This window comes from Meleagris gallopavo, chromosome 1, assembly GCF_000146605.3.
Source record: "Meleagris gallopavo isolate NT-WF06-2002-E0010 breed Aviagen turkey brand Nicholas breeding stock chromosome 1, Turkey_5.1, whole genome shotgun sequence".
NCBI classification, from domain to species: Eukaryota; Metazoa; Chordata; class Aves; order Galliformes; family Phasianidae; genus Meleagris; species Meleagris gallopavo.
The window spans coordinates 130,044,895-130,057,578 of record NC_015011.2 but is presented as its reverse complement, the minus strand read 5'-3'; the positions used below and the strand labels follow the sequence as shown (position 1 = coordinate 130,057,578).

General features: G+C 40.9%; 1 protein-coding gene across 1 annotated transcript in view; it reads right to left on the bottom strand.

Moving 5' to 3' along the window:
- Positions 1 to 12,684, bottom strand: part of MAP4K4 (mitogen-activated protein kinase kinase kinase kinase 4) — a gene marked incomplete at its 5' end in the record, with an annotated part of 151,266 nt that overhangs the window by 43,567 nt on the left and 95,015 nt on the right. Inside the window, 7 exons of the mRNA XM_019623156.2 lie at positions 2,117 to 2,327; positions 2,795 to 2,867; positions 3,559 to 3,734; positions 5,684 to 5,762; positions 7,992 to 8,046; positions 10,280 to 10,410; positions 11,968 to 12,058. Of these exons, the coding sequence (XP_019478701.2) occupies positions 2,117 to 2,327; positions 2,795 to 2,867; positions 3,559 to 3,734; positions 5,684 to 5,762; positions 7,992 to 8,046; positions 10,280 to 10,410; positions 11,968 to 12,058 (816 nt within the window). The remainder of the gene's footprint in view (positions 1 to 2,116; positions 2,328 to 2,794; positions 2,868 to 3,558; positions 3,735 to 5,683; positions 5,763 to 7,991; positions 8,047 to 10,279; positions 10,411 to 11,967; positions 12,059 to 12,684) is intronic.

The window sequence follows — 12,684 nt, the reverse complement described above, 5'->3', positions numbered from 1 at the left end:
ACCCTTCCCCCATCTTAAAAAGCTTGTTTTGGCAGATGCTTTGTTAAGAATCACTGGGGAACATTCATTTTTCCAAGCGAAGATCCAACAAATTAAGTGAGCTTGTTTTTTTTAAGTTCTGAAGCCATTTTTAATTCACTTTAAGAACTCCCCCACCATCATCTGTAAAAGGAAACCTTTAGAGCTCATCGCTCATATTAATGACTTTAAGGGAACCAGGCAGAGGTTACAGACTCAATAAAAGGTAATAGCTCTTCTCTTTCAAACTCTACATGGTTTACCGTATAACCTTATTCAGTAATACATCAACCTACATTACATGATGTCTTGTGGTTGCTGAAGCTGTTGGTTCTGTCTTGTATTTTAAGAAGCAGCAAGACTGTTCTAAAAAATAACTTTCAGGTAACTGCCTTTTCTTTCAGATGCTCAGCAACTTATGATTTCTGCAACTTCCCAAATGCCATTCAACCCTGTGCAGCTAAGAGGCACATTGCTTTGTTTCCATTATTAGCAGCTTCATTTCCTTTATTTTAAAATGAAATTCCAGATTTTAAAGTTTGTACTGATTACCAAAGTTAAATGACCTAGGTAATTTAATTGTAATACCTCTCCTCACCAAAGAACTACTCCCCAGAGAACCCTGGACATTAAAGAGACATTTAAAAGAACTTACTGACTCCCAGACTAAAATAAGCCTAGAGCAGAAGTGGTATCTCTCACCCACACCCGACAACGTAAATTTAAAAAAAAAAATTTCATATTGGCCCCTTGTTTTCTTTTTATAGTGTCTTTTTGTCATCTGCTCCCCCGAAAAATCGCTGCACAGCCAAAGTCTAAAAACAGCTGGATGAGCAATGATGTTTATCTTGGCAGTCTCAGAAGGGTGGGGAAGAAAGAAAGAAGAAATGGAGTTTATATGTCTCCCCCTTGTCCCTCCTCCTGGCTCTATGTGTGGCTGAGCGTTTGCTACCAGTCTCTTCTTATAACAGCACTGAACTCTCTGGCATACTTAAAAAGGAGGGATAAGGAGCATAGCGTGACCTGGAAAGCCATTTGGAATTTTCTGTTATTTGTTACATAAACACATCACATGAAATTTGAAGTCGGGATGCAAATTAACATTTGGTACTGGTTGCCTCCTTGTTAAGCATTACCAGGATTTGGAAAATCAGACTGGGTGTCGTTTTTTCACCACTGCTAAGTGAACAGTAGAAACAGTGACTCAAATAAGAGGTCATTTAAGGACAACTGGAGTTTGACCCTGCATTTCCTGCAGAGCCAGATGACTGGTTTCACTGCAGCTCTCATGCCCAGCTTTGGCTGAAGAGCTGTTTTGAAATCTTTTACCTCTGAAGCTCACACTGACTATTCCATCTACATAAACATAAAGACACATAAGATCTTAGGAGGCGAAAAGTACAATGCAACAATACTTTACACGTTCATTTTTTTCCCCCTAACCTCCAGGTTGCATATGCAAACTGCATACTTACCATATTACAAAAGTGTGATTTAAGTATTAATAATTTTTGTACAATTATAAATTTAGCATTGATTTTTAAATCATAGTTATTAATCTGTGTCACTTTTAATCATCATGCTACTATGTATGAGAGAACAACGTATGACAAAATAGGTTTCTACCTAACATGAATGAGTGTCAAACACAGCTGCTTGAGAAAGTTTTCCAGTGAAATTCTAAGCACGTCATGGCCTCCCAAAAATCATTTTGATGCACTGCCCAGTTTTAAAAAAAAAAATCTGCACAGTAATAATGTCTCTTGTTCTCTATAGCTACCTAAAGTCTAGACACGTTACCTCTTCTTTGGAACAGAGACCAAGGCCCAGCCTTCCCTAGATACTTTCAAACAACTAAGGCTTTGGCTCCTCTTGCCTTACAGGAGCTCCTGGAAATTCAATACTTTGGAATACTGCTGACATTCATGTAGGCAGACTTGGGTTTAAATCTTCTGCTCTACGTTTGCCAGTGGATTTGTACATTTTCTTTCCTGAGATGTTCTGAGGCTACAGAAAACTCTTTCTAAATGGGCACGGGTTTGGGAAACACAAGTGGAAGAGGGGCTCTTGCTCCCAAGCTCCAGTCTCCTGTCTCTACCTCTTCCAGCCGTCTCCTTTGCTCCTTCTGCTGCTCAATGCGCTTCTGTCTCTCTGCCAGTAGCTGCCTCTTGTACTCCTCCTGCTCACGGAGCTGCTGCTCCTGCAGCAGCTGCTGTCTCCGAAGGGCTTCGGATCGTTCCTTGTTTTCCTGCTGCAGCCTCAGGAAATCACGTCGGAGGGTTGATTCTCCAGGCACATTGACAATGGAACTGCAACAAAAGGAAGTTGAAGTCTCTCATACAAAAAAAACCTGATGGGCCATTAAATACCTTTTCCAAAGCAGGGAAACATTAATAAAACATATAATGACGTTAAATTTTAATCTCATTTCTTTCAAAACGACACTGGATGCACATCAAATACATGCTCTCAGTGGAAGGTGTGAAATGAGGCCAAGCAAAATACGGACCAACTCTGACATGCTGGAGCCCCTGACCAATCACATTTGCCATAAATCTCCTTCCATCCAGAGCTCTCTGGCTCTAAGCCATACAACAGGGAGCTTTAAAACCTTCAGCAGTCACAGAAGAGGCATTCAAACCCTTTGGGTGGTTCATGTAGCTTGTGCATGCACTTAATAGAAAACAGAAATTTAGCATGCTCCTGATTTACAGTCATGGGCATTTAGACTTGCTTAGCATGGACTGCTCAGAACCCTCCAAAGAGCAATTATTACCTTGGCTCTCCTTCTTGTTCAGGCACTTCCTCCTCTTCTTCCTCACTTCCACTATATTCATACTCCGTCTCATCTAAAGGAAAGAAACATTGACTTAGTGCTTATCTTTAGTTTCAGGACAGTGCAGATTTGAAACAGTGCCTTAATGAACCAGTTCTTAACCTCTCCAGTGAGAAGGTCCATCTCAGACCCTAGGATTCATTTACATAAATACACAAGCCCATCTTCCCACACAGGTAGCAACACAGTGCTTTGCAGTAAACTTTTGGCAAATTCCCTGAATGACACCAAGTTCTACACATAAGACAAAACACCTGGGGAATCTTGGCACCACCTGAACAAAGAGAATAGGTTGCCCAAGACATTTGCTTCACAGGTCTCGTGATGCGTTACTTCCTGAGTTTGATTTATGGCATCATTCCAGAAATGAACCTACCACAGAACAAAAAAATGTAAAGGCATAAATGCCAATATCCTCCTGAATACTGTTTAATGCTCAGATGGAAGAGGCAGTAGCTCATAAGAGAGTAAATGCAACTTCTCTGAAAACGAGATGCTTGCACCTGATGTTTTCTCTGTATAATGATAGAAAGACAGAACAAAACTCAAAAACCTGCTGAGAGTCAGCACATGAATTAAAAAAGAACCTCTCAAAGGTATGGGGTTTTTTGGAGCTTTTCTAGTGGTGGGGATTTAGACCAAAAAGCAAAACAAAAATACCTATTCTTAGTAAGCTGCAAGACTGGATTTTTAGAAGCGCATACCTTTCTCTCCTCTCTTCTTCCTGGTCCTGTCTATATGGTCCTTAAGCTGGATTCGGACTTGCCTTTCATTTGGTTGGTCACGTATAAATGGATGTTTCAGTAGTTGCTCTGTAGAAGGTCGCTGCATGTAATTCTTCACTAGACAACCTTCTATAAAGCTGAAAAACTTTTTTGACCTGAGAAAGCAGGAAAGGGAAAAAAAAAAGCAAAACAAAGTAAGATCACAGCCGCAACTCAGCTCAAACATCTTTTCCCATTCTTCCCCAAAATCTAACTCCTTTCCTCAAAGAGCATCACATCCCAGAAGATGGCAAAAATGCTGTTTGAAAGTGTGCTTCCAAAACAGAGCCAAGCATGCTCCAGCTGAACACCAGGCTGGGCGGACACAGGGCAATACCAACATACCTGCAGTGCTTTGGCACAGCCTAGCAGAAATGTGCCCTCTTTCACAGGCATAATTGCCCTGAAATGCAGGATATATTAGTGAAAGCAAATCATGCAAACCCAGCTCTGCTACTTCTGGGCTGGAACTGGCTTGCATCCAGCTTGCTTGGAGCACAGGCAGGGCAGCTCTGGTGTGTCTCCACCTGCCCATGCTATCTAAGGGCATGTCTACTTCAGACAAGCCATGAGGAAAGCCGCAAGAGTCACTGCCAACACTGCACTAATGCAAGCAGCACCATGCATGCTTTTACAGACAACTTGGGCTCACTGAGAAGGGTCTATAATAGCTTAAGCTTATTTATTTTCTACCCGAAGACCCACACAAAGCAATTCTCACAGAATAACACGTGATGTTGAACAATGCTGTCCATTCAGTACCAGCACTTGGGGGCAAATTCTCACTGGCACAATTTAAGGGATGTAAACCGAACTGAGTTCCTCCTGCACACCACGTGAAGTGACAGGGAATGGAAGTCTGTCAAGCTGGGGCACCACCACTCTCAATCTGCACTTAATTTGAACTCAAGTCACCAAACAAGCTGCCTTTCAAGATGCCAGCAAGGGAAATATTCACAACTGTATTCTTCACCATTTGGCCTATTTTCTCATAACCTGATATTGACTACAGTAAATAAAAACAGCTGAGTCACAGCAGCCCTGGCTTTGGCCAGATTCACTTTTTGATTGCTTGGTGCTCTCAAGCTGCTCCCGTGCTTGGGCAGCAAGTGCTTCTATTATCTGGTTAAACACAAAACCAACAATGGTTTCCATCCATTGCTTCACTTTCCTAGCACCATGTAGGAGGCTGAACTCAAGGTAATTTCACTTTTTTCTGTTATTACTCACACCTAGAATGTTATGACTCTGAATAAAAAGCAATAAAAAGGTTCATGAAATGTTCGTACAAATACTTTAACACATGCAGAAAGCAGATCTGAAAGAAGGAGTGGGATACCCTGACAGTGTAAGTGCATAAATAAGTCAACTCAGGCAAAGACCAAGTCCAGCAAGCAAACCAAGATCATATTATGTTGATTTTGAATAGGCAGGCAAATCACTATTTTGACAGGATCACAGCATTCTGCGATCACATTCAATCTATACGAAACCTCTTTCCAGGGAGTATTTTCATTTCACACATGCCAGTCATAACCAGTAACTGTGAGGAAATCCTCCGATACTAATGGATTCTTCTCAGCTGGCAAGGAGTGCACACTCAATTTCAATCGTTTACAATAATTACAATAAAAGCCTTCATTACTTTTAATAGCTCCTTTCAACTTAGCAACTAGTACACTATAGTGCTGCTCTGCTTCTGTGTTATGATACAGAGGAGAAAACATACTGCTTATTAAGAGTGCTGCATGAGTTTATATTTTAAAATACAGTTCTATTTGTCACCTTAATATTGATGCTGTTCTGTAGAGAGAAAAAAAAAAAACACGCTTCATTTTTATTTTCACAGAATTTGGTACTATATCTCTGGGACAAACAGAACTAAATAAACAATACATGCTTTTTATTTTATGCTTTGGTTCAATGGCACAGGAGATAACAAAAGAGTAATTTTAGGTAACAAATCGCTCCACAGTTCTGTGGAAGTGGAAACAGAATGATAAGCACTAAGACAAAATACCATGGCTACAACAGAAGATAGAAACAAGAGGCAACGTATACATACCATTTCTTGGATTTTAACCGTGGGGGAGGGTTTCTGGGTATCAGAAAGAGTGCCCTCATGGGATGCATGTCACAAAGTGCTGGAGGACAGAAAACAAAACCAAACACAAATGTAGGCATTTGCTTAGTTGCTCTCTGTCAATACCACGGCTTCAGCTCCCACAGACATTCCCACAATCCCCACCACACATGCATGAATTGTAGATAGCAACCCAGCTGGATGGAATTTGACCAAAATGACAACAATTCTGCAGCTCAACGTGCTAAGGGCAACCCCGAAAATCAAGGCACACATTAACTTTCAGAATCAATCACAATGGGAACATTTGTGCGCAGCCCTCCTCCATTTCCAAGTTATCTAACTTAAGTTTCGCTCAAGAGAATACTGGGAGATAATGATGGCAGAAAGGAAGAAAAACTGTTACATATAAATTCTTCACTTGCCCTCATCTCCCATACACAAACAACTAAAGCAGGGTGCCTCATTTTCACTCTTTAAACTTGAAGCTTTTCTATATTCCCAGGCCTGCAGATTTTGAAACATGGAAGTATCAACATGGAAAAAATAAATAAACAAAAAATATTCCCTGCAGAACTGCAGTGTAAACCTGAACTCTCTTAATTCAGAAAGCATGGAATTGGAGTCTGGAATTTCTGCCAGACAATCCTTCCTGCTGTGCTGGAGCAGAAGTACCACGGCAGAGTTGACAGAGCAGGGAAGGAGGCTGCCCAAGAAAGGAAACTGAAAGCAAATCCTCCATTTTGATCATCTTCCCATGGCTGACCTCTTGCACCACAATTCCAGCTCCAATGATCTCTGCAGGAAGAGGAAATGTCTTCCATGCACAAGAAACTCAGGACAAACAGACTGACATGATAGGAATCCAGGTTTCTGAGACAAGAGGCCACAATGCTGATGGAGAAAGCTCTTGGATGCCCGTGGATTCTACTAGATCACCAAGTTTAAGGACAGACTTTTCAGCTGCTTCTCGAGGAGAAGGAGGCAGACCCCACATACCAGTGGACAGTCCAAGGCAAGAGCTATTTACCATTAACACAGGATTTTTGCTTACTCTCAAAATGCCCCTCTTCTGATTTTACATGAAGAGGGGCCATGATTTGCTTCAGTGCGAAGATGAAAAAATATTCCTGTCCAATTCCAGGCTTAGAAAGCCCACTGAAAAAGCCTTTAATTGAGAGCCTCCCAGGCAACTCAATGCTCTGAACAAAAAGATAATGCAAAAAGGAGGTCAAGTGGTAGCTCAAATGCTGTTAACACAGGGCTGGCTGAGGTGTCCTGGGAGCAGCTCTCAAATGGGCATTCATGCAAACTTGCCATTAGAAAGGGAAAAAAACCCAAACCATCAGACCTCCTACAACGTGAATCCAAACAAGAATGTCATGCTTCATTTTATGAATTTTACATTAACAACAGCAACGATCTGGCAGAGGCTGCAAATGAAATGATTGCTTTTTTTTCTGCTAGGAAAATGTCAATACTTCATTTCAATGCAATCATTTCAAGTTTCAAGCTGGGCTCTTGTGTGGTGGTGGCGTTTGTTTACACTTAGAAAGAAATTAATATTGTAGTTTACTCTTAAGTATTTTAGCCTGCTGGGTTTTTTTTAAATCCAGAGCCAAAGCTGGGAGTGGGGGTAAGAATATTTTCCTATATACTAAGAGTTTTTTCCAGGTTTTTCCTTCAAAAATATCAACATCAACTCATGAGTGCTCTCAAGCAGTAAGCATAAATAAAGTTCAACATTATGTACTAAGGATGGATTTACTGCTTAAGTCATGCCACTTCTAAGGAAGATCAATACCTCCCACTGATGAATTGAAACAAAAGGAGAAGCAATGTTAGCCTTACCCAGCCTCATAGAAAGGCAACGCAGAAAAGATTGCTACAGGTGCTTTTTTCATTACGGTCAAATTTCTCAAGGCTCCACTGCACCTCTCCCTAGCTGAGGTTCCAGTATCCCAGGCCAGACCATACACAAACTGGGACACGCTTCCAAAAGACAGTATACTACCCATAGGAAGGAAGTCTGATGCTTGATCAGGTTCCAAATATTCCTGCTATAGAAATTAAATTACAGCAGTCTGCACTGTAGTGCTTAAACACTATATCAAAAGTGTTGCTATTTAGGGGATTTTATATTTATAGGGCAGGCAAAACCAAAGAGAATAGAAATAACACGAGGACACTTTCAGAAACCTCAAAACTAGGTTTAGATTACAACAAGCATCTCTTAAGTATACGTTTCAAGCTTTATTCAGCCCACTGGAAAAGCACACACATCACTTACGGGGAGCTCCTTCTGCCATTTCTATGGCTGTAATGCCGCAGGACCAGAGGTCACTCTGCATAAAGAGAGACAGACACCATATGTTAGGAGGTGGATTTACCCATTCAGACAGTAAGAGTGCTATTTGCAGAGGCCCTGTAGGTGAGGCTGTAAGGAAATAACAAGGTTGTTTAAATAATAAGCTATTTTTTTCTTTAACGGTATCACAAAATGCTCTTTGCCATATCATACACATTTATAAACAAATGCATCTACATATTCATACAGAGCATGCAAATGACCCTTCCTAATAACACATGAATGTATTCACATTAGGACAAACAAAAATACATTTGCCCTAAGTCTAAGTCTACAAAACAACAGATTTTTTCCTTGTTCCTCCCTTGTTTACAAAGGATCAAACACTTCCCTGTAATAAACTCATGGAATACACTCTTGATATTCCCCCAAGCAGAAGACAAAGAAAATGAAGGACTAAATAGGCCGTGGAGCAAAACCCCACAATTCAGTAAGTCCTTTTCACTGTCTAAATCAGCAAATAAACAAGTACAGATTAGTGGAGCCCTTCCTTGACTTTTTTGTAATTAATGGAAACCAGATAATAATGTAAGCACATAATATTAAAAAGAGGAATAGCCATTACTGCTAAAAAGGTAAGAAGCCTCTGCCTCAATACTTGTGGCCAAAGCAAATGCTCTTTTCCTATCACATCAGTTTTGCTTGAAACATCAAGAAAGAAGAATCCTTCAGTGAGAGACTTTGAAGGTGTCACCTCTGGAGAGTACATCTGGCTGGAAGCTAACTGCACTTGCTCCTGAATTAGACTCAGGAGGCTCAAACGTAGCTGGAAAAGTCCCAGCAAGGAATGAAATCAAGAGATTCATTATGGGGAAAAACAGCGGAGGAGGTTGCTGAAATGAGTATAGCCACTCCTATGAAAGACTTGTTCTTATAAAAAGCAGTGTTCATTTCTGGCAACAGTACTGATTTTGAACAAATTAATGAAAACTGATGAGCAAACAAGCTCTTCTGTACTACCAGCAGAGAATTTCTAATGGTCTGGTAATTGTACTTTCAAGCCCAGCAGGGCAATCGTTTCTCTTCGTGCCATACTTCAATTTAAGCAAAACTGCACAGCCTCCTGGTCTTATGGAAGCTTTGACCATCAATTTTCTCAGGGAAGAAAAAAATAAATAACTAAAAAAGACTACTCCTTCAACACCCCTATGGTGTCCATCAAGAATGATACATGGATGTGAAAGGAACCCCTTTTCACACTGCTGCTGTACTAACGACTACAGCAGAGTTCTTCTCCTTTGCTAGATCATCTAATAATTACTTTCCTAATAATCTCATCTGTAAGGATCTAGAGCACTGTTTTTATTTCAAAGAGCTGTTAGTTGTAAAAAGTGATTAAATCAAGACAAACATGATCAACATGATCAATAAATCAAAAGCCATAAAAACACCAAATCAAACCTCCTGTGTTTTTTTTTTAAATAAATTTCTACACACTAACATCAATCTCAGCAAGTTGATATTCAGCCTTAATATTCCGTATAAGAGCCTAATCATTGCTTTTCCAATGTCTTTGTTGCCTTTCCTGGTTACAAGTTTGAATGGTAGCATTAATTCTAAGTGAAAACTTTTAAAAAACCTCTTTTTTCTCATACTTCCTGCTTTCATTAAGCTAAGCTGAGAAATATATTTAAGATTACAGGATGCTCTGACTAGAGAAGTTTAACTCTGAATACACATACATAATATCTTTAAGGGTAAAGCAAATACCATCAGACCAATTAATGGTTTTGCAGTAATTAAGTCTTTTATCAAGACGCATATGCATCTAGAAATCAGGAACAGACACAGTGTAAATACCTCCTCCTGCTCTTCACTAGCTCTCCAGACGGTGCGTCTATTTAAGGCAACACCTAAAATGCATTGTTCTGGGTTATTACAATAACTGGGGCATATTCAAACACAGTTTTAGGAAAAGCATTATACAAATTGAGAACACAAGCACCTTCAGTTAAACTTTTTTTTTTTTGGCCTTCCCAGAGTACCTATAGCACAGTGAAGTCTATACCTTATGAAGCTAAGACAGTACAAGTCACAGCGATGAGCCATACCTTGTGCCCCCATAGCAAGAATGTACCTACACAAAACAAAATTACTCTTACAAAGCATAAGTCACAAAAACTGTTGGCATTCATGGATGTTCATAATGCAGTGGTAAGCTATAGTGTGTTCACTGCTGTATTATTTTTCTGTTAACATGACTCTCTTACTCTGTAATCATACGTAGCATCTGGATTTTCATCACAGGCAATAACTTCTGGAGCCATCCAGTATGGAGTTCCAATGAAAGTGTTTCTCCTGCCAACTGTCCTGTCCAGCTGAGCGCTCACACCAAAATCCACTGCGAGTGGGAAAAGATTAAAATCAAATCAGAGGGGAAAAATAATACAGTGATTACTTCTGTATGATGATTTGGAAATAAACCAGGTGGATATTCCATGTGGGAGGACCATGCTGAAGAGAAACATGATGATTCATACAGAGGCAGCCGACTCCTTGTGTTTCACTTGCAATGTGCTCAGGCCACAAGCCCATGAAGAGACACAGCAGGGTCTCTTCACCTTTCTCCAATCTCTCTGTGAAGCATCACCTCCCCAGAAGTGAATGTATGGCTGAAAAAATACCATCTTGGAGGCTGAGGTTCTCCTCCTAACTGGTGAAGCTAAGCACAAGACTGTCTCCACAGGCGGACTCAGCTTCCCAAAGGTACCTTCCATGCTATGGGAAAACCACATGTGAAAAAGTCTCCTTTTTGGCTGTCCACCTTTTTTGCTCTGAAGCTGGACAGCAAAAATAATTTGTTGCTCAGTGAACAGCTCTCTGCTCCATAATGCACAGAGCAGATGCATCACAGGAAGGAAAGATGAGGATTATTCAGGAGGTGATAACTTCGAGCACATCTGCACATGGGTTGCAACAAAGACATTTATTTCATTACCAGAGATTTTCCCTCCCTTTATTTCTCCTCACTCCCAATTCCATTGATGAGATCACATTCACATCAGTAATATATGCCTTTCGATACCAGAAATTTTGTCTGTCTGGGAAGGCTGTGTCAACTTCACAGAATCCATCATTTGAGTGATACAGACAAACTGGTAGAGACAAGCTCTGTGGGAGCAACAGTTCAGGAGCTACTGTGCTCCACTTTGGACCAAATGAAGGAAAGCTCTCCAGAGAACTTCTTCCTCTGTCAGGAGGACAGAGTCAGGACATCTTTCTATGCCTCGTGCTGCAGGAAGGTGTAATGCAAAACAGAAGGGATGTGGGCTGGGTGGGAGGCCTTCAGCATGGCACTATATTTAACCAAAAAAGGTGGTGAATGTAGTGTGATGCAAACACAGAAGGTTAAAGTGTGCAGTAACTGGAAGAGACAGATTAGAGAAAAAGAAAAAGGAGATTGTCCACTTGCAAAGGAGAGAAGAGCCATGGAATGAGCATGATTTTCAGCAAGCATGTCAGAGGTGGAAATGCATTTTGAACTTCATGCCACTGCTTCCTCAAGGGCATCACCCAGGTCACACTCCTGTGCCCAGAATCTGAACAGCATGTGCTGGTTTTAATTAAAACCAAATATAGGAATGATTTCTATCACCTCCCAAGTCCAGGATGAAGGGAATCAGAACGAACCTGTGTCACACAAAACTTGATGTAGATACAAAACCATTCACTCACTAATTCCAGTGGAAGACTGGAAGAAGACAAATAACCCTGAATGAAATACAACAACTTGCAGGAGGAAATATGTCCGGAGTCTCAATCCATGTGAGAGAAGTGGCAGAGTGTACATGCTAAAAAACATGTTGCAAGGCTTTTGAAGTATGAAATTAATGTGGGAACATCAGGAAAAACAACAAAGGCTAGATGAATCAGGAAGCAGTTGTGCTTGCCTACTTACCGAGTTTCACTTCTGCATTCTCTGTTAACAACACATTTTGCCCTTTGATATCCCTGTGAATCACATGGTGGGCATGAAGATGTGCCAGCCCCTGCAGTAGGGAAAAGAGAGGAAGTAGACAACATTCAGAGTTAGGCTCTTTGTTCAACAGCAGGCAATCCGTGCCTTGCAGCCCTGTAGCCCGTGCTTTGGTGCATGGGTTTGTGCTCAGCATATACACATGCAATGCAATCCACAGGAGCCTTGTAGCAGCACACCACCCGCTCAGCTTTCGATAATTGAGCAGGGAATAAGGCCCCAGGTTGTATCCATGCTGTGCATACACACAGCTCAGCATCTGCACTGTGCAAACACTTCTCAGCTGTCACTTGGAGGAAGCTCAGCGACCAGAAAATCTCAGTACAATTACGTTGTGAATGACAGTGGTGTCAGTATAGTTGGTGACATCCAACATACACTGAATCACGCTTAAAGGAAGGGAAATTTAGTCCAGGAATGGGGTAGAAAGGACAAAGGAGGAAGCAGCATGATGCAGGTATGTTTTCTGAGAAGGAGGAGGGATGGTGGTGGTTTAGCATTTATACTGGAGGGTGATGGAACACTGATGGCAAAAAAAAGTGCTTTTGCAAAGATGGAGTGGAATTCTCTAATCTATCTTGACTTATCTTCCATAAATATGAAGGCAGATAATTGTTCCTCAGGAAAAAAAAAATGGAG